Source organism: Diuraphis noxia, unplaced genomic scaffold (genome assembly GCF_037042655.1).
Source record: "Diuraphis noxia isolate RWA-SAM2 unplaced genomic scaffold, SU_Dnox_SAM2 contig0003, whole genome shotgun sequence".
In the NCBI taxonomy this organism is placed as follows: Eukaryota; Metazoa; Arthropoda; class Insecta; order Hemiptera; family Aphididae; genus Diuraphis; species Diuraphis noxia.
This window is the reverse complement of record NW_028301713.1, coordinates 78,053,235-78,074,961: the sequence shown is the minus strand read 5'-3', so window position 1 is coordinate 78,074,961 and position 21,727 is coordinate 78,053,235. Positions and strand designations below refer to the sequence as shown.

Here is a 21,727-nt window from a genome sequence, read left to right as displayed (position 1 = left end):
ATAGGTATTTTATTATCACCATATATTGATATAGCTGGTCAGGCAGACTGCAGCTATCGAACATCATATACTTGAGGCTTAAATTTCAATTTATATGTATATATATTATATTAATAATTAAAAAAATATAGATACCTGTATAGTGATGTACTTATAGATATAACAATATTGATAATATATATGTTTAATATATAATATACAAGGTTTAACAGAAAGAACTGACTTTTGGAATGACTTTTGTTCAAATTAATATTTTTTATGTATTTTTTTTTTTCATTACTAATAACCCTAGCGCTACATGTATAATTTTTTTATATTATGTTTACTTTTTAGTACTGAAAATAGAAAAATTTAAATTTAGTAATAAATATTTTGGATAAATTCAAAATAGCCAATTTTGTGAATCTAATTATAAGAACAATTTTCATGGTAAAAACATTTATCTAAATCAAGTCGTTTATTTTTAGATTTTATTTTTTTTACTAAATATTTATATTTTAATATAAATATGATTATTACCAATATTACCAATATGATTTTTGAGAATTTGCTGCGTTGAATATAATTCTTAAATTATTTATAATTTCATATACCTAATATAAACAATTTTTGTCATATTATAGGTACTTTTAATAATTAGCACGATTTTTTTTTTTGTCTGGTATTTTTGGTTCACCCTGTATATAATATATAAACTATATATATAATATGTATGAATTTATATCATAAATGCATTATATGATAAATATATATATATATATATATATATATTACATAATTACTACCATCATGTATACGAGAAAATCAGTTAAAATATATATTTAACGTGTCTGAAGGGCGCGCGTTATGGATAACATATCATCATCATATACGACCAATACCAACGACCGAAAAAGAAAAAGAATCTCTGAATGATTGACCGGCGATACGCCGACTCCTGTTCATAGCGCCATTCGATCGCGGCGCGGTGATGAATTTTGTATACTTTACAGGTATTTCGACGATGAGTTGCAGATCTGCGCGGGCGCGCGTTCAAAAAAGAGAAACAGTGGAACGACGAGCGATAGACGTGCGGGAATAAATAAGAGCGATCGGGAACGATATGGCGGGGAGACGCTTGGCGGCGGTTGCAGGAACGCCGCCGAGAGGACCATACGGGAGGCGGTGGACGCGGTCGCCCTGGCGGTTTGGTCGTTTTGGCTGGTCGTGTCGGATGGGCTCGTGTATGTGATGTGGCGCGGTCGGGAGTAGTGGTCGCGGGGAGTGATAATCCGGTTATGCCATATACGTGCGTACGCGCTCGGCGGGCAGGCAGGAAGGCGGGCGGAGGTCGTCTCCGGTTGGACGACTCCTCCCACCAATGGGAGGTAGTCTCCCACCGACGGCGGCCGCCGCCGTCACCGCCGCCGTTAACAGTCGCTTAACCAATCGTTTAGTTAACCATCGACTTCACACCGGCGCGTACCGATCGTCTCTCGCGCGTTTGCGTTCGCTGTTTAACGTTGTTACACTTTCAAACGCACTCACACACATATCGGAGTGTTAATGTATTTTTACTTTTATAAATATTATTATAACACCGTATAGACTCGAGTCCGCTGTGGCATAGTTTTTCGTGATTTATTTTTTTGACCGCGTTCGTTTTGGCGTTTTTATTTTCGCGCGCGTCGTGCACGTCTATTCGTATATTATAATATCTGAATAGCGGTTGAACGGCACATCAATAACGACGGTATAATCGTGTACACAAAATCCGCGAAAGTCGCGCACAATATACCACACTACCACGACGGCGACGCTTATCGGCGGTAACGTGCAGTCATCCGGTCGCGGCAATACGTCTTTGCTGCAGCATTGGCCGATCGGGCTAGCAGCTGCAGTGGCCACCGGCGGTGACAGCATCGGTAAGATCAGGACGACGACTACCACCAAGATGACCGTGCACGAACTCACGGCCGCTTCAGCGGCCGGCACCATGCCAATGCACCATCTCGGCAGATCTCGGTTCATGATCACGGACATACTGTCCGACAACGGGCGCAACAACGGCGGCGGTTCACCCGTGTCACCTGCTTCGTCCACGGACGGGCCACGCGACCTGTCTCTGCACGGCCGCGCGTCCTCCGGCAGCAACGGCGGAGGCGGTGGACAAGGAGCTGGGCCCGCCGGCGTTAGTGGAGGGCCAGCCGACTCGGACCTGAGCGACGATCACGAAAGCGGCACTGATAGTGGATTGCCGGGCGACAACTCATCCGTTTGCTCGAACGGTAAGTCATATCGTTACTATATCTACAGATAGGTGTGATTTGTAGGTAGATACAACATCCAAATTATGTATATTATTATTTGAAACATATTATACTCATTAAACAATATTACAATCAATATTTATATAGCTATAAAGGTTACGTATTATAACCAATGTCTGTACACAGATTCGATATAAAAAATAAAATAAAAACAGTAGGCTTAGCTAGATTCCCATATCCCATAGGTTTAGATATTATAATATTATAGGTATTTATATAATTAACTATTATCATCAATTTAAATAGATATATATTATAACAAGGATAAAATCTTTCATAAGTATAAATACCCATCATATTAGGCCATAGGGCATATAGTTTAAGTTATACCTTTTCCTATAGCTTAAATCAAAAATACATTCATTTTGTATAACAGTCTGCATATTGCTTATCCCTATATAAAATTCTATAAATAGCTATGTTTTATATTTATGTAACGAATAATAAACTGGGAAAGAAAAAATTATTTCTTGAATTATTTTTATAATAATAAAAGTAAATTATAGATGTAACTGTAGTAATTGTATAGATATAAGACAGATATACCTATATTAACTTTAAAATTTCATAATTCTTAAAAAGTGTGATGGCAAAAAATAAATTCAAATAAATAAATATATGTTGGATATAATGTACCTTTATATCGAATATAATAAGTTGTATTTCAATTAATTTAATTTAATTTTCATCAATTTAGCAAATATACGCAGCTTATTATCTATTATATAATAGGAGGCTGCGTATTTTGGTCTTATTGCGTTGTTTTCTAGTAATATTAAGGTAGATTCCACGTAAGTGGTAATAGGTACATACATAATTTTATATTTTGATAATATAATATATCTTAATGTTATATCAGATTATTCGATTTATTATTATTTTTTTTTTACACATTATTAATTCAATTCATGATAATAATAGTAATCTATCATATATTATTATACTAAATATTTATACATGTATCTCATATATCATTTGGATATTGTATTACATCATCACTCGAGAATTTCGTTTATACATAATTGCTGAGATGTACCTATAACATTGGTATATTTTATGTGATTTTCCGGAGTTCATTACAGTACCTATATTATTATACCTATACTATATCTGTATGATGTCGAGTGCAGTTGGGTCAAGGAACCTGAATTTTAAATAATAGTCTTCCTTTCTAAGATAATTTATAATAATAACTATTTATACTTACGTCGTTTGCAATAGGTATAATATACATAAGCTCAAATAGGTATTTATGTAATTTCTTATTTTACTTATTTTTTTATTAAACGACTGGTTGTGCAAACAAAAACAATGATATACGCTAAAATATACGACGGGTATACCTACATAATATGTACCTATAATATATTATAAACATATAGGTTAAACAATATATATAGGGCATGGGTATAACAATAAAAATGCACAACACGCATAATATAGATTATATATAGGTACCCATCATGTGTATATTTTTTATTTATTATTTTACTTCTATTAATAGACATAATATTTAAGTTCCAATCACAAGAACCCCATGCTTATTTATACATATTATTATAATATAGTATATTTTATACATTCTAGTTAATATGTCTCAGCATTTTTCTGGACGTCACGTCGCATAGAAATAAAATAATACCCATTTTGAAGATTAGAGTTATAAGCTATATAAGTCTTTTCATCACGTTTTTATTGAAATACATTTAAGTCAAATGGGACAAATGTAGCAGTCACAATAATATAATGGATTTTACCGGTAAAGGTAAACGGGCGAAATCAAAATAAATGGATATAAAACGTATATTATACAAAATATCGTAATATCCTGTAGGGTTTTAAAATATAAATTCGATCTGCTGCATCAGTGTTTGGGTGAAAAATTCGTTTCACTAAGCGTGTACCTATATAAGGCATACATATTATTGTCGAGTATAAATATATATAACAGTCGGTGTGAATATAATATTATAATCCTCTTGCAAATAAATCGATACACCTAAATTATTATTTTATTGAACACGCATACCATATACACGCTGCATATTATGTATATATTCGCAGAACAACGATGTATACGTTCTACTATAGTGAAACGCTAACTGCAATTTTGACGTTTGAATCGGCCGTGTCGGATTAACATCAACCCCCTCGCGGACAATAAGCGTAATCCGTAAGTGCGTACTCGAGATTTCCGCCCTTATAATATTATTATATTATACTGTTATTGTTATTATAGCCAGCGCCGCACAAATATATAGCTCTAATATTATACATAGGTGGTACACACATTTTAAGTTATAATTTTTTTTCTTCGTCTTCTGAAATCGCCTATATCATTGGTAATAATACGTATTGCGTAATATAAATGATATTTTATTTTAAATTTAAATAAACATTAAGCGTTATACGTATATAAAAAATGTATATATTCTAAAAGAAGGAGGGGCGGCAAATAATTAAAATAAGCACCGGGGTGCAAAATTTCTGAAATCGACTGCATGTGGAGCACCCATTGACATTATATTATAATTCATAATTTATAATAATTAATTATTTAAAGGTATTCATTACTGATTAAAGTTCAACAATATAATATTACACTCCCCACGATTATAAGCTTCGATAAATAACGTAAAATTATATACAGTGCAACTTTTCTATAGTACACCTATGTATGATATATACCTATATAATGTATCGGCTTTGCCAAGCTGCACTGTAACTACCTATATTATATGTGTTATATAGGCAGTTTAGTGTTAGTTATTCAAACGCTAAAAACTGTTATTTGGTCGCGTCGAAATTGAATATTTTACGAGGTGTTCTTAACGACATTTTTTTATTACAACGGTCGAGTTTTTTTCTTCCTAATTTCTTATGCGTAGGCCGGACCTTGTTATTATAAAAATATTTTACATTAGACGAACATATTTCACCCCTGCCGTGGAAAATTCGATACGCCTGAAGGGGAAAACCGTTTTGTCGCGACAACGTAACACGGCGTGTTATGCAGGCAAGTTATGTTTATTATTTAGTTTTTTTTGCTTTCCCCTTCTCGCTTATAATCGACTATACTGCGTTGGTAGTTTTACACGCGAAACCGCCTCTGTTACGACTTTGAGTTTTTTCAACTTATTTAGAACGGGCTTATAAGAAAAAAAAATATTATGTGTATAATAGTTTAGGCGACGATATAGTACAGCTTTTCGAATGACCGTATACTGTCGCGAAAGTGCTGTACGCTGGTGGGTTTTAACTTTTAAACGTGAATCGATTGAATCCAATTGAGGCCGCTCAAATTAATGTGAACGCTCATTTTTAAAACGAATATACACACGTATAGGTATACTTAAACATACCCCCACACACACATCGCGATCATAGAGTCACGCGATTTTCAAAGTTTTGAAAATAAAACACAATCATAACATAAAATATTATATAATAATACCAACAAAATGTCCAAAATTATATTTATTATTTTATTATGATTTTTTTTTTAGTAAAACATTGTTTAAAGTCAGTGCGCACACGTATATAATGACACAACACAGCAGCAACCTATTGAACTGAAATTTATAAATATATAATAAACCATATTATATTTAATATGCGTATCACCGCGTGTTTTACTACTACTATTTATATATAATTTATATATATTTAAATACCAAAAGTCAAATATCAAGGTACATTAATATTGTTATACATTATATACAGGGTGATTCTTTTAAGTGGGTACGCTAATTATCTCGAAAAGTATTGAATTTTTTCAAAATATTTTTTACATGGTTTCAAGATGTTAAAAAACCAACGTTTTTATTAAAAAAATTATTTTTTTTATATATTTTTTATCCGTATCATTTTTTAAGTTTTTTACTTTTTTGAATGACAACATAGAGTTTTAATTTCATATTCAAAGCAGAATATTTTTCTAAGTATTTTGATACATAGAAATCGAATATGGGGCTAGTAGTTTATGAGTTATAACTGTTATAAGTATTTAAAGTTTAGACAGGAGTAGTGGACAAATATTTTGCGGGGTAACCCCGTACCACTCCATTCTGCCAATCTAAACTTTAAATACCTATAACTCATAAACTACTAGCCCCAAATTCGATTTTTATATATCAAAATACTTAGAAAAATATTCTGCTTTGGAATATGAAATTAAAACTCTATGTTGTCATTCAAAAAAGTAAAAAACTTAAAAAATATATTTTTTTTATAAAAACGTTGGTTTTTTAACAACTTGAAACCATGTAAAAAAATATTTTGAAAAAAGTAAATACTTTTCGAGATAATTAGTGTACCCACTTAAAAGAATCACTCGGTATATGCGTGTGTGTTGTTTACACCTGCTGTACGCTTTATATTATAATATTTATATATATATATAAATAGGTTCGTGCTTCATGTACATATTTCGCTATATAGGACATATGAATATGTATTATGTTGTGATGATGACAACTGAGATGAAAGAAAAGGGATTATAATATACGTATAATATTATTTCCAACATAATCTCACACTGCACATAAAGGTTAAATTACCTATATTATCACTGATTACATATTATATATACGGATATATACATGTATTATAGTAATTTATAAGGCGTTCGAGTGCATATAATCATGCGTACGGAAGGTATGTTTTGACCCACTTAAATTGCTATATTTTCTTATATTATAGGTAAATTCCGTCAAAAGGTGTTTTTTTAGAAACAATGTATTATACACCTCATATATACCTAACCAAACCTATTTCATACGTGATTATAATATAGCTATAATAATAATACCTAAATACTGCATAATACAATATAGATTTCTAAACCTAGTTTTTTACAGATCACAATTAAACCTCCTCAGTTTTTTTTTTTTTACTTTATAAAATATATGTTGGTCTGATTTTCTATGTAGTATAAATGTTGTTTTATACTATAAGTATATGATAATAATTAATATGTATACATTAGATATATACACACAAATTCATATATGGTATGATATGTATACCTATATATACCAATCATAATATTTGATTTGCACAGCAGTTAGATTTCACCATTCCTATTCGAAAATAATTGTTGTGTATCAAATTATTTAAATTGAATGTACCTATACCTCACATTCTATCGTCATGCGTAGTAGGTATCTATAGCCGGCCGAAAAGACCGCTGACGCCATCAATGCATGTTTCCGACAAGCCCGTTAATTAAACAGAATGAAAAAAACGAGCAATTTATAACGTTTGCTTTCCATGCATCCAAACACGCGACCACTTTACCATTTTTTTTTTTTTGTCAAATCGTCGTCAAATATAATAATATATCGGTATAACATATTATCGGTCCAATGGTTTTCATATCGCTGTGTCACAGTATTATACGCATAAAAAAATATATTATGATTACTATATATTATTATTACTATCCGAGGACGGACTATACGACGACATTCTTATAAATATATATATATATACTATATAGTTACGCACTTACGCGCGAGACCACATAAATATTACCATACAAACATTATAGGTGACAGCAGACAGCAGCTCTCCTCACGCTCGCGCTCGCGGTATAATTAACGCGTTTCCGTCCGTCCGCAAGAAGTGGTTTTTATTTTCGCCTCTTTTCCGGTGCGGTAAAACGATATAATATATATTTAGGTATAAGCTCGCGCACGCAGACACACACACACACGTACAAATATTACATATATTACACTCTCGGCGTTTTCTCTTTACAGACGAAAAGAAGTGGCATGTCGTGCGGGCGGCGAAAAGGCTGCGCGTCGACAATATAATATATACATTTTATTTCCCCCGACCGCGCTAATTGGCGCTAATACACACTCTGAGACGGCCGTAAATCGTCACAATATTATCACATCGTCGTCGTCGTCCTATATAATTCGTGTTCAGCAGCGGCTACAAATATATAATGTGTAGGAACAGAGCCAACAGTGTAATACGCTGCAGGACCGAAATTAGACGGTCTTCACGTAGTCTCTCTCTTCTCTTTCTCTCTCTGTCACAACATCTATAGTGTAGTTACTGTTAATATACGTGTAATATGTATGTTGTGTTTATCAGTCAATGATGGAAAGATGGAAGCGTGAAAAGTACACGAATCAATATATTATATATAGGATATAAACACATATATTATATAATATAGTCCTTATACAAATACTGAGGATAATAAGAACCCTGCTGCAGGTGACTGCAGTATACCACATTACCACATATAGGTACATCTACATTTCATCGATGTATAGTTGCAGATTATTATAGTAATAATTTCTACCTTATACCTCGGTATACTAGCTCCCTCCACTATATATTTGCATACCCTGGCGTGTGCACAGACCATATACCTATCGAGAACTGTACGAAATGATTCACCCGCGCGTATATTATCTCACACTAGTTATTATGGCGTATCATATCAATTATTATTATATTATATCCTCGATGATATTTTACACGATGATAATTATTGCACTCTAGATTCAAATGTGTAGATTTAATATTTGCAGTATATCCATTATTATTATTATATGTGTTGTACTTCTAGCTATGTATCTGATGATACATATTATCACATTGTCGTATATATACAACAAATGACGTTGTGTGTATAAATCTTCCGCCGCGGGCCGTTTTTCATACGCTGAGCCGTTTATATTATAATATATTATAGAGTTGCCTATATAATAGCGCGTATTTTATATTAGGAAGGTATAACTACATATATATATTGGATGACGGGAAATAACAAGTAGGAAAATGTTCCAACAATCGATTTACGTGTGGTTCTGTCACGCCATCGTACAACAATATTATATTTATGATGGCTGTAATATGTCGTTACGACCGCCGCCACGCCATCGATAACATCGATAATCACTTTTTAACCGACTGAATAGATTTTCTGGTCGCGAAACGCCGCCGTATCGCACAATGTGTATAATAATATTATAACTCATATTGTATGTATACCTATCCTATATAGGTACACCGTGTACGCTATACGTTATTCGTAAATTATTATGCAGTGTTTATTACGAGTCGTCAAGGTTATGTCCCGGCGAGATCTGTCAAGCACACCGGTTGATTAAACTGCGTGAAGATGACAATAATAATGTATAATATTATATTGTATTATATATACCCAATACTATGTATTTCTATATATACATATAATGATTATAACGTATCGTCACTTCGCCACCTATACATTATATATAGTAATAGTATACAGATATATGCGCATACTAAACATGTGAATAAAGAATAATTTACCCAATACGTATTTATTACATACGTGTTTATTTGCTATATTATATATATAATATATATATTTATATTTTAAACACTATATATAGTGGACAATAGTAACTTTAACAGTTTAACCCCTAATTTTAGTACGGTCCTGACTGCCGCTCTATATAAACGTGTAGATTTCTAGCGAGGGGGATATATTTACTTATAATCTATATGTTGCAGCAATATAACATTATGCATACCTACTATGAATTAGATATTTGACACAAATAGATTCTAATAAGCTTCACAAAATCACAACGGTATACAAAGTTTAGTTAATAGTAAATTTTTGTCGTATTACCTATACATTTATTATGTGCTACCATATATAAGAAACTGTTACGTTGGTGGATAATGGATATATAATATAATATAATATTATGAGCTTCGTCGTGGAGTCCGGCGGCCGGACTCCGTTTTGTGACCCCGTCTCGTCAGCGAAGTGTTTCGGTCGGGGAAAAAAAATCTATTATTAATAAAGTTAGTATGTATAATATTTACCTGTGTTTTAAATGTATATAAAACTGCGAATATAAACGAGAGCACGCAAAGTTCTTGGCAACCGAGCCGTTTTACTGTATAAACAACACCCTTAAATAATATAATGCATTGTGTTTATGATTTTATACGTAAACCCTTTTCCTATCCGTTACTCGCTCGATCCTCCCACCCTTCCGTGTCGGGTCGGAGCGCAAGGATTGACCCTTTATATACCTATACCCTTAATGGGCTATATCGGGCGCTATATATGCGCAACGCACACGCCATCGCATATCGCACACACAAACACGAGTCCGGGAAATTCGTGCGTGTAATAAAACGAAAACAACGGACAACATAAAAGGACACCCGACACCCCCACGCCCCACGTCGTGACGACCTTTCGTGACTATTAATTTTTCCGGAATCCCAGACTTTTGCTGCCCGCTCACGTATATGTGTGTATGCGTATACGGCACAGTATATTATTATATATTGATTAATAATATTATATGCTATTATACAGATGAGCTTGACTTTATGACGTTTAAATAAGGATTGTCATTGTATAATACCTATATAATATTTAATATAAGCAAATGATGACTACTGCACACAGAATTTCAGTTTTAACGTTTACATTGATGAAGCTTAGGATATATGTGATAACGTGCACCGATCAACGTTTTTCTGTTGACCATTACATTATATAATATAATTTATATTTCAAACAAATGTACTCACTTCTGGCTAACAATGTATAATTGACTAGCATGGAAATTATTATAGTTTGCACGGAGTGTTAGTACAGTGAACCCGCCGACGGAATGATCACTAAATTCGCGCGATTTATATAGAAAATATATATACACGCGGTTCTACCCCGCCTATTGTTATATCCATAGAAAACCGATTGGTAGCTCTATATTTAGACAATTATTATAGTTTCGTATGCGCAACCGTTTAAACGATCTACATGCGGCGGTGCGAGATTTATATATACGTATTTGTATCGCGAGCATTAATTCGGTTAAATAGCGCAGCTCCTCTCCGCCGTGTGCACCGATGTCGCGTCGTCGGATCCATTAGCGTTTTATATATATTATATACACATATACCTACAAACGGGTTGGGCGGAGACTAGAAATTTCATACGCTCACACACTTAAATACATACATATATATATATATATACGCATATAAACAAGTCGAGCACCATTAAATTGATATATCTATGTGCGAGACAGTGGAGGTGAGATTTCAGAGCGGTACACCCCGCAGCGGAGGGTGTGTTGTGCGAGCAATAACGAAATACTCTCTAGGGGTGGTGGAGAGAGACGAAAAGCCACGTCGCCAGTGGTTGTTATGCGGCGGGAAAACAAGAGAGTTACACTGCGAGAGAGCTGCTGCTGCAGAAGTAGTAGTAGTAGCTGCGTGAACAGCCTCTCTCACCCCTTTTATCCTTCACTACCACTGCCCGCACACACGCCACCCGTACACTGCAGTAAAGACTATCGAATATATTAGCAACACAGAAGGGCTGAACAGCGGCGGACCACTTAAGCCCCTCTCGCGCGCACACCGCGGCTCATTGGCTTTCGCGACTCTTTCCCCGCCGGTCATCCCTACCCGCCCCGCAGATTTCTTTCTTTCCCGTTTTACTCCAATTACCGTCGCCCCGTCTCCGGTAGTACACGACAATCGAGCGCGACCCCTCTCGACAGCCATTGTACGCACACACAAACAATCCCCCTCCCGCCCCAGCTTGGGGGTAAGTTTATACACGCGGTATACATTGTTCGAGTCTGCGCGTTGCAATAGAGCTATTTTTTATCGCTCTCATTTTTTTAAGCCCCGTTTTATTTTTTAAATGCAAATTGACAGACGAATTATATTCGTTACATATATTGCAGTGTGTCGACAACGGGTTTTTCACACCCGGCCCCAGAAACCGGAATAATAAATCTATGGCGCGTTTGTTTTCGCATTGCATCGCAATATATTATATTTATTATTATATAAATGTGGAGCAGCATAAACCCTAAACATATAAGATGTATAAAACAGGAGACATAAAAAAATTGTATCCTTTATAGTAATATATATAATATTAAATATTAGATGATACTTTAAAAATAGATTATATAGGTACTTACAATAATTTAAAACATTTCTATACTGTACCAACGTAGCTATAATATAAAAGAAGTAATACGTGCTTCGACAATTTACTTATATTTCGTGTTTGATGCCGAAAAAAAGCACAATTTAGAAACATTTAGTAGAGTTTTTCCGTGTACGACCCATTGCCGTTTATGTTACAAGAGCGTTTTGTGCGATTTTTATCGTCACCATAATATATTTTCATACCTTAATGACCGGAGCAATCGGCGGCATTTCGCGTGATATGCGTGTCCCGCCTGACCACCGCCTCAGCACTACGTGCGCATTCGAGTCACTGCTGCTATTAAGCTTTATATCGCGTTTCAGATTTTATGATATTATTATATTATTATTACTGTTTTGTTTTCGTTTTTGTCACATAATGTGTTCGTGATGCCGTGTGGGCGTAGTATATATATATTTAAGTATAAAACATTATAAATGTCCGGCAAACTAAAATATACAGCGCCGGACACATAATATATATACCTATAATCTAATACATAGGTACCTACAGCTACAATTATATATACATACATATACTAAAATATCGAATGTATTATAGTTGCTAACTCTTTTATTTTCTATTATACACTGAATTACCCACTACACTACATTTTTATTGCCATGTTTATTATTATACGTTTTGTAGCTGCGCATTGACCGTGTTGTAATTGTGAATTTTTGTTTCTGTGCTGCAGGTCATAGAGACGACGACGGTCGGAATTCCGGTTCAAATCTCAGCAAGAAACAGAGAAAAGCGAGGACGGCGTTTACGGACCACCAATTGCAGACTCTCGAAAAGAGTTTCGAGAGACAAAAGTATCTGAGCGTCCAGGACCGCATGGAATTGGCGGCCAAGCTCAATCTGTCCGACACCCAAGTCAAAACCTGGTACCAGAACAGAAGGTGAGCCTATATAGTTTATATTATTGATATTTTTAAAGTTATGATCGAGTATGACTAATATGGTAGCTAGGTATACATATATAGTAAAACAGTATATGTACTCCCTGGCGTGTAAAATAGGGTTCAAGCGTAATATATTATGCGTTGCGTTTATAACTATAACTATATTATATAGGAAAGCATTCTATAAGTATCACCTAATATACGGTTGCCATTTTGCAGCGGTAAGCTGGTGGCTACTATATTTCCAAACTCTGTGTCTAAAACCCCGCACTTGGAGCTATATACATATTTCCATCCGGAGCGAAGTGCTTATTATAGTATAATATTGTAACCTACCTACGTTAGTATTATTATAAATTATAATAGTATACAATAATATTACGGCGAGAAAAAATAATAATAATAACGAAACGCCTGCATGGCAGAACTCCCCCAACAACGCCACCCTTATCGCCCCCGAAAAAAGCAATAATAACAGTATAGGTATAACAAACGTGGAGCACGTGAACGGCGAAAATTTGGTAATTGCTGTATATTATATATGTATAGCTCTCGGATATATAATATATATATTTGTGTGGTTGAAAACGGATGTGCTGCAAAAGTCAGTGGCGGGCAGGTCGTATATAGCAATATGATATCGTGTCTGATATACGTTTTCGTGTGCGGCTCCCGACGAAAAATATTTTACCTAATTGTCGTCATTGCGATAAAGGGTGTGGTGGTGGATGGGAGGGCAGGCGCCAGTGGGTGTGAGAAGGCGTTCTCTAAATAAAATATACAGAGCTCAAGAGACAAGTGTAAAACGCTACGGTAAGCTTTTTTCATAGTTCCATAATGTATATTTAGGTATATGTGCGACCGCTAACCGTGCGTAATATTATACGTTGCGAATGCAAATTCCGCCTCTTAATGCTAATAATAATTTTAAAAAATGCACCCTCTTGCCACGTACTCCGCTGAAATACCTAGCAGAGCATATTGCTCGCGTTATACGATTTTTATCTCACCCCGCGCAGGTATAATATATAAATATAACGGAATTGGCGTGCACATATACTACGCATATAAATAATACAAACGATATTAATACATGATAATATATAGGTGCCTATATGTGGTTTAGAGCGAAGGGTCCGAGTCAAGTATGTAGATGCTTGAACAATCGGCGTATAAATGGGACATATAATATAAAGGTCGATTGTACTGAGGATGCTGGAGCACTGCAACATAGCTGCAGTTATATAGGCAATTTTATACTATACTGCATGAGAGTGACGTCCCGGTCATTTGTCAAGTACGTGCGTACCTATACATCTGAAACGTGGTCGGAACATAAGTGGTATATACACACTCGAAGTGCATCTATTATAATATGATATTATATGGGTGTGGGTATCCGCCCGACGGGGTGCGAGGTTTCACAAAAGCCGCGAGCAATAATCACAACACCGATGCGCGTGTTAACTCTTGTGTAAACGTCGTCGCGGCTAATATTCCACTTATATTATTGTATTGAACACAAACGTATGTAGGTAGGTTATATTTATATATAGGTATATACATCAGTTCAATGTGCAAAGATAATATTATTGTTGGCGGTGAGGGATGAGAAAAAGAAAAGACGGGCCAAAAAAGTCGTAGACGCATGTATATATATATGGATAAATCATTTGGAGTGTGAAAAATCGGCACACACACCATTATTATAGCAATAATATATTATGTACCTACATTGTACCTATATGTATTGTAACAATATAATATATAATGTATAAACGACACTAATATACGATATTATAATAGCTGCGGCTTGAAAAGGAGCCTCTGCGGAGGATTTCGCGTGTCATTTGGTGTGCACCGCGGGTGCGGTTAAGGAGATAATTTATCGTCCGGTTTATACGCGACTATATGTGTATGTGTGTATAGTCGTATATAAACTATGTATACGTATAACGTATATTATTAGCATCTGCTCGGCGACGGCAAAGGATTGGTTGGTCCTGGTGACAAGGGGGTTGGCCAAGGCGAAACGACAAACATTATAATGTACAACATAAATAATTATGTTGTATTGTGTAATACGCGCTCAGAAATTGTTTCGTGTCGCCGCCGCCGCTGCAGCGGAAGAAAGACCTGCAAATATTTCGATGTTTTTCTTATTCGTCTCGCGATTTACGTCGTGTTAAATGTGCGCACAATTTCTGTATTTAAAACTCGTACGGATGTAATATTTTTATATGTATAAAGAACGACCTCTCGCTGATTTATGTGTAGGTATTATAATTGTATTGTTTTCAGCGTTTTTCTGATGCCGATTACAATATTACATTATACCTATTTAATAACAATATTGTGCAAAAGACGTTTTTGTATGTAGTATAATACTTATACGCTAAATGTCCATTTGTCACATTATGCGAACATTGCGAACACTTGCAAGTGCAGTCATCGGCACTTATACTTGGATATAATACGCGACTTGAGAAAACTGCATGCAGTGGGCGCAAGCGCTATTTACACGAAGCGTCTTATTATAATATTACATTGTAACCTCGACTATATCTACCTATGTGTATTATAATTTCACGGTCGAAATAAAGTTGATTTACTGATGACCGTCTTCGTCGTCGTCGTCGTGCCGGTTGATTTATATAACGTGCACTGCTTGCATCATATTATAATATGCACTCGCCACATCCGCACCTCGCAGTGTACTTACTGCAATGGTCTGTCGTCGTGTTGGCGCACTAAATCAAAGGCTAAAATTAGTCGCGTCCGCACGCATTGTGTCGTGTGCTAGTGTTGTACTGTTGTACCTCATGTTTTAATACGACAGCCGCATAATCGCACGCGGGCAAGATGAATATACGCTCCGACCCCGCTTGTATATTATAAGCATTATACACCTATGTTTATTATATTATATGTACAGACGCGTTTAAAAAACTGTTTTTCGCTACTTTGGCACGCCGCCTCCGTACGGGTATATGGATACCGGAATTAGAATCGGTGACGACCCATTAACCGTGGCTCGCACTAATAATAATTATTATTTCATACAATATACTATTATAACGCCAACAGTAACTTTCCGTGGCTCATTTGCGGTGTGTTTAACGAGCTGCTCATGATTTGCCATCATCGATCATAAACCATGTGTTATAGAGTGGCGGAAAAGAAAGATGTTAAATAAAAACGATTATTTTGTTATATTATAGTCAACTGCAGTGTTAAGGGAAATTACATTTATTTTTTAAATTCAAACTGAAATTTCTATTTTAATTATATATGTGAGATATGCATATAGGTATAGGTACTAAACAAAATTAAAGTGACATAAACCATATATTATGATAATTATAACCCACGTTATGACAAAGTAAATTTGTTTGAAGACCGTTCATCTTCCGAGCAAAATTCTCATATGATCGATGAGCACTGATTATGTCATAATAATGACAATTTGTATTATATACATTCGTTCAACGGTTTTTTTTCGCCGATCGTTTTTAATTGACACATCGCCGTCGCACGCCATCTATCGTCTCTCGCGACAGTGACGTCTTGGATGAAGACGTTAAAGCGTCGTTCGCGAAATGTGGTGAAAAAACCTTCCTACAACATGGTAACAAAAACGCGTAAGATTAAATAAAAAAAAATTCGAAAAATTTAACTATAAAAATAGAGGGTGTAAAAAATCAGAGTTCCGATTGTGACCGCGCGTAAATCGCGTGCGTGTCGAGAGACTATATTATATATAATAATACTATTTTATCTACGACGAAAAAACGTATAACCATGATATTAAACGTCATATATATGTACAGATTATTATGATACTATGGTAGGCGTATATAAGTACTATTATATATTATATGCATCGTAGTCATCGACGCGCGCGCGACTTCATACTGTATATATATATATATATATATATATATTAAAGATGATATCGGAATTTTGTGTGTTTTCCACGGGTCGTTTGGGTCACGTTCGCTGCAGCAGCTAGTGGCGACAGTCTATTGTGTATATTATATCGAAAAAGAACGATAATGACCGTACCCGGTCAGCTCGCTCGTGCTCGGGCACGTCGTCTCATATTTAATGGAAAAACACGTCTTTTCGTCGCGGGTTTTCTTATTATTTTTCCACCCTCCCTCCCCCCTCTCGATCAATACTTACTCGGAATCACGCGTATACAATAGTTTTTTTTTTTTTTATTATTATTTTCGTTCCGTCCGTGTTGTAATAACACAATAATAATAAATAGTAATAACAAAATAAAAAATACTAGAAGCTACCCTATATATATATATATATATACCATCATTGCATCTACAATATATACGCGACTATACCGATATGATGCGTAGTCGTACATTTTGCCGTCGGCATCAGAAAATTCATGAAACGAATCGACCGTGTGCGTGGCAGCCGCCGCTGTTGTATATACATTATACATCATTGACGTTTTAATCGATGTGTCTACTCGATGCTGCGTCAGTGAAAGAAAAAAAATTTAAAAATGTCTAAATAAATCGTCCACGACGCAGAGCCGCATCGTACACCGATGTGTTTAATAATAATTTTATTAGTACTATATTTTCATATTATCACAGGTATATCTCTACAGCCTTGCACATACTACTCGTATATAAAATCATATCACTAATAATATCCAGCTGCTGATTCTGACTACATATTATTTTTATATTGATTGGTTGATCTGATACTATGTCCGTCTTTCTGCTGTTATTACTTATTTTTATTATCCTAACAAACTGTTGTCAAAATATAGTGTCCGTGGTTATTATTATATTATGTATCTATATTATAGGTATATATTATTATTATTTATTATTATGCGTATTAATACGTTCAAGAGGAACCCGTCTTCATCGTCGTTTAAACACCAATAATAAATATTATTAAAATAGGAATGGGTTTATTTTACTTGTCCCCTCGTTCGCTGTGAAATCTCCGAGGTTTCTTTGTAGCTGACAATTATTATATAATATACTAAATATATATTTTAATGAAAACGTATTTTTCATGTGTAAGTTTTTGGGTGTACTCTGCGCTATATAAATAAATGCATCTAATGACACGTATTTCATTTCCCATTTCCTTCCGAAATACAATTCTATATCATTATAATAATTTGTATAAAGTTCGAACGCGTTATTATGGTACATTTATATACCTCTATAATAACATGACCATGGGGTATCTCTTATATAATAATATACAACTAAAAACACGCACTAAAAATTACCAGTTTTAATTTACTAACTAATTGTATTTTTCACTAACGCGAGTGCGCGAACATTCTATACATTATATTATTATGTGTGCGACTGTCTGCGAGTGAATTTTTACAGAACAACCAATAGATTTATAAATTGTATTAATTACCCAACGAAAACGCTCGAGTTTAGTATATTATTATGATATATTACAATTAAGACGATTTGTTTTTGAAATACACATTCCGTCGTTTCCCGTCGAATGGCCTTCGTATCCGTTCGCTAAATGCATATAATGATAATAGATTCTTTACACAGTAATGACAGTAATGTTACTATAATATTACATGAGATAAGACGCGAAATAATAAATTATACAGACTAATGACCCCGTAGTTGTTGAAGCCTTTATTAACCCAGTAAAAAAATGAATGAATAAATAATCTTAAGCTAAATAATAAAAAAAAATGTATACGCAAAATTCTACGACCCACAATACAACATGTAAATATCAGAGCACTTAAAACAATTAATATAACATAGAAAATTCATGGTACACGTGAACATAAATAGCTTAAAAGTGCAGCCTTTTTTTAATTATACTTGTATAATATTAAAAATCAAAACAGAGCGTTTAAAATATTGTTTTCTAATCCGGTCCGTGTTGTTATGTTGTACAGGACCAAATGGAAACGTCAAACGGCAGTGGGCCTGGAACTGTTGGCCGAGGCAGGCAACTACGCGGCATTCCAGCGTCTTTACGGCGGACCTCCATACGGCTGCTGGCCTTACCCGGCTGGCGCCGCGGGGGCCGCCGGTGGCGTCTCCGGCGGAGGTGGCGTATCGGGAGCGGGCGGCGCACCGTCTGCCGCCGACCTGTACTACCGACAGGCGGCCGTGGCCGCGGCCGCAGTGTCCACGCTCCAGAAGCCTCTGGCCTACAGGCTGTATCCCGGCATGGCGGGCGCACCCGGGACCGCGGGCTCCGGAGCCGGCGCGTCCGGCCACCATCACCATCACCACCACATACCGCCTCCGCCAGTGCCGCTCGCCCACCCGATGTACTACGGTGGCGTCCACCATCCGGCCACCATGCAACCGATGCCCGGCCGCAGCCCGACACCCGAACCGCCCGGCCGGTCGTCCCGCGGCTCACCCTGCAGATCGACGGTGGACAGCCGGCCCGGTTCGGTGGACGTCGAAGACGACAGGTCCAACTCGCCCAACGTGGACGTTTAAGCGACGACCGCGGCGCGCTGACCCACCGCGTGCCATATAATATACCAACATAGCACCGCGCGCGTGGCCGTATTATCATACATATTGTAATAGTATGTCACTCGTTGTCGTGTTTAAGTGCAGCTGCAGTGTGCGCGCGTGTCTACAACAATATTCTTGTATTATATACATGAGGCACTGTACAACGCACCCTCAAACATATACACCCACCTAGTCGTCGTTTACTCTTTTTATTATTATTATTATTATTATTACTATGGTTATGATTAATTTTTATTATATATTATATGTATATGTATATTATATATATTTTGAGTTCCGTACCGACCCTGACGCAAAAATGTTTTTTTTTTTACATTATTTCTATTATTATATAATGTGAGAAATTATATTATTATGGTAAACTTCATTACGTACTATAAATATATAATAATAATAAATATTATTATTATATTATATATGTTTTTTAAGAAAACCTTCGACACAGAAAAAATCTAAGTATGATGTATAACTCACATACGTCATACTCATATTAATATATTATAAATTATAATTCCCTCCTAAAGTACAAATATTTTATATTTTATTTATTCGTAGTCAACCCGTTGATATGATATAATATTATATTGCAGGTACTGGTTTAACACATTTTTCAGTAAAGAAAAATATCCGAATTTGTTCGTTAAACACGCGTGTAGGTATTTGTTATTAATATTAACATTATGAACTCGTATCGAAGATTTTGTTATGCATTTGTTCAAACCTTTTTTTATTTTTATTTTCGTTTCAATAAAACTATGTCTGTAAGCCAGAGACTTTAACGTTCGTTAACCATCCGATTACTAGTGAGTGAAACGATACATCACTGTAATACGTGGATACTATGCATAATATAATTATCTTGTTTATTAACATACATATTATTTGGAATAAATTGTATGTCTATTAACTTTTGATGTAGGTATGTTTTTCATAATTTTGCTTACCACGATTATTATTATTATTATTATTATTATTATTATTGTAAATATTACTTAGATATTACTATTGTTAGATACAAATATTGTATATATAGATACAGCGTAAGTGATAAGTATTAATAATTTATTGCGTATGTATATTACAACGTAGTGAGTAAGTAATTATAAATAATTATATTATACGAAGTCGTGCAATGTAATAATAATTATTAGACTATACGTATATATATATATATATATTATATATATAGACATTTTATTAGTTAAAACCGTAATATAATAATAATTGTATATTGTACTATTTCGTTGTCAGGCTTGGTATATAACTATAATATGTATATTTTATTTGAAGCATAATATATATGTATTGATATACGATGTCTGTCATGTAATCGTCGAGTGTATAGAAAACACGGTCGTGCCAAAAAAAAAAAAAAAGAATAAAATAGCGTACGCGATTAAAAACACAAATGAACAAAATAGGAAAAATATACCGAGACGCTTCGTTTTTTATAATATATTATTATGATACACAATAATTATATACCAATTATTTAGGAATCGTATATATTGTAAACTATATTTATATACAATATACGTATATTTAATTATATAATAATTTTGTATGTATAAAAGCGCTGATTTCCGCGATCACGCGTTATCGTACGATGGTTTTCCGTGTAAATAATACTATCATTCTTGTTACATGTAAAAATATGAAAAATAAATTAACATTATTGTTTAGAGTTTAACCGAAGCGTTTGCATTATTACTACTACACGGCACCTATCTTCTATACATACCTATATAATATCCATACATCACATCGTATCCGACCGATCTCGTCCTCTTTCACTCGGTTCTGGTATATACCTAATGATGATATACACACACGCGCGCAGCAGTTGTCCAGAGTTTCCGCGTGGTATTGTCGATGCTCCCACACATTCACACACTTATGCTTTGAGCGTGTGCACGATTTTCAATTGAACTCGATTCGGACCGGAGTTCCTGATCGAACACATGTCGGCCGCGCGAGGTTTCGGTCCAT

The 21,727-nt window shown here is 35.0% G+C and overlaps 1 protein-coding gene across 1 annotated transcript; it reads left to right on the top strand.

Annotated features, from left to right (window-relative positions):
* The first annotated feature begins 1,425 nt into the window (after window positions 1-1,425).
* Window positions 1,426-21,428, top strand: LOC107168848 (uncharacterized). The gene is made up of 3 exons (XM_089223568.1): window positions 1,426-2,267; window positions 12,998-13,205; window positions 19,138-21,428. Exons 1-3 carry the CDS (start codon window positions 1,934-1,936, stop codon window positions 19,694-19,696), a joined length of 1,101 nt encoding a protein of 366 aa, XP_089079694.1. The 5' UTR covers window positions 1,426-1,933; the 3' UTR covers window positions 19,697-21,428.
* The last annotated feature ends 299 nt before the right edge of the window (window positions 21,429-21,727 follow it).

Coding starts and splice junctions, on each gene's coding strand:
- LOC107168848 (XM_089223568.1), top strand. CDS start 1,934: ATGACCGTGCACGAACTCACGGCCGCTTCAGCGGCCGGCACCATGCCA. Junction 2,268..12,997: donor CTCATCCGTTTGCTCGAACG/GTAAGTCATATC, acceptor TCTGTGCTGCAG/GTCATAGAGACGACGACGGT. Junction 13,206..19,137: donor ACCTGGTACCAGAACAGAAG/GTGAGCCTATAT, acceptor TATGTTGTACAG/GACCAAATGGAAACGTCAAA.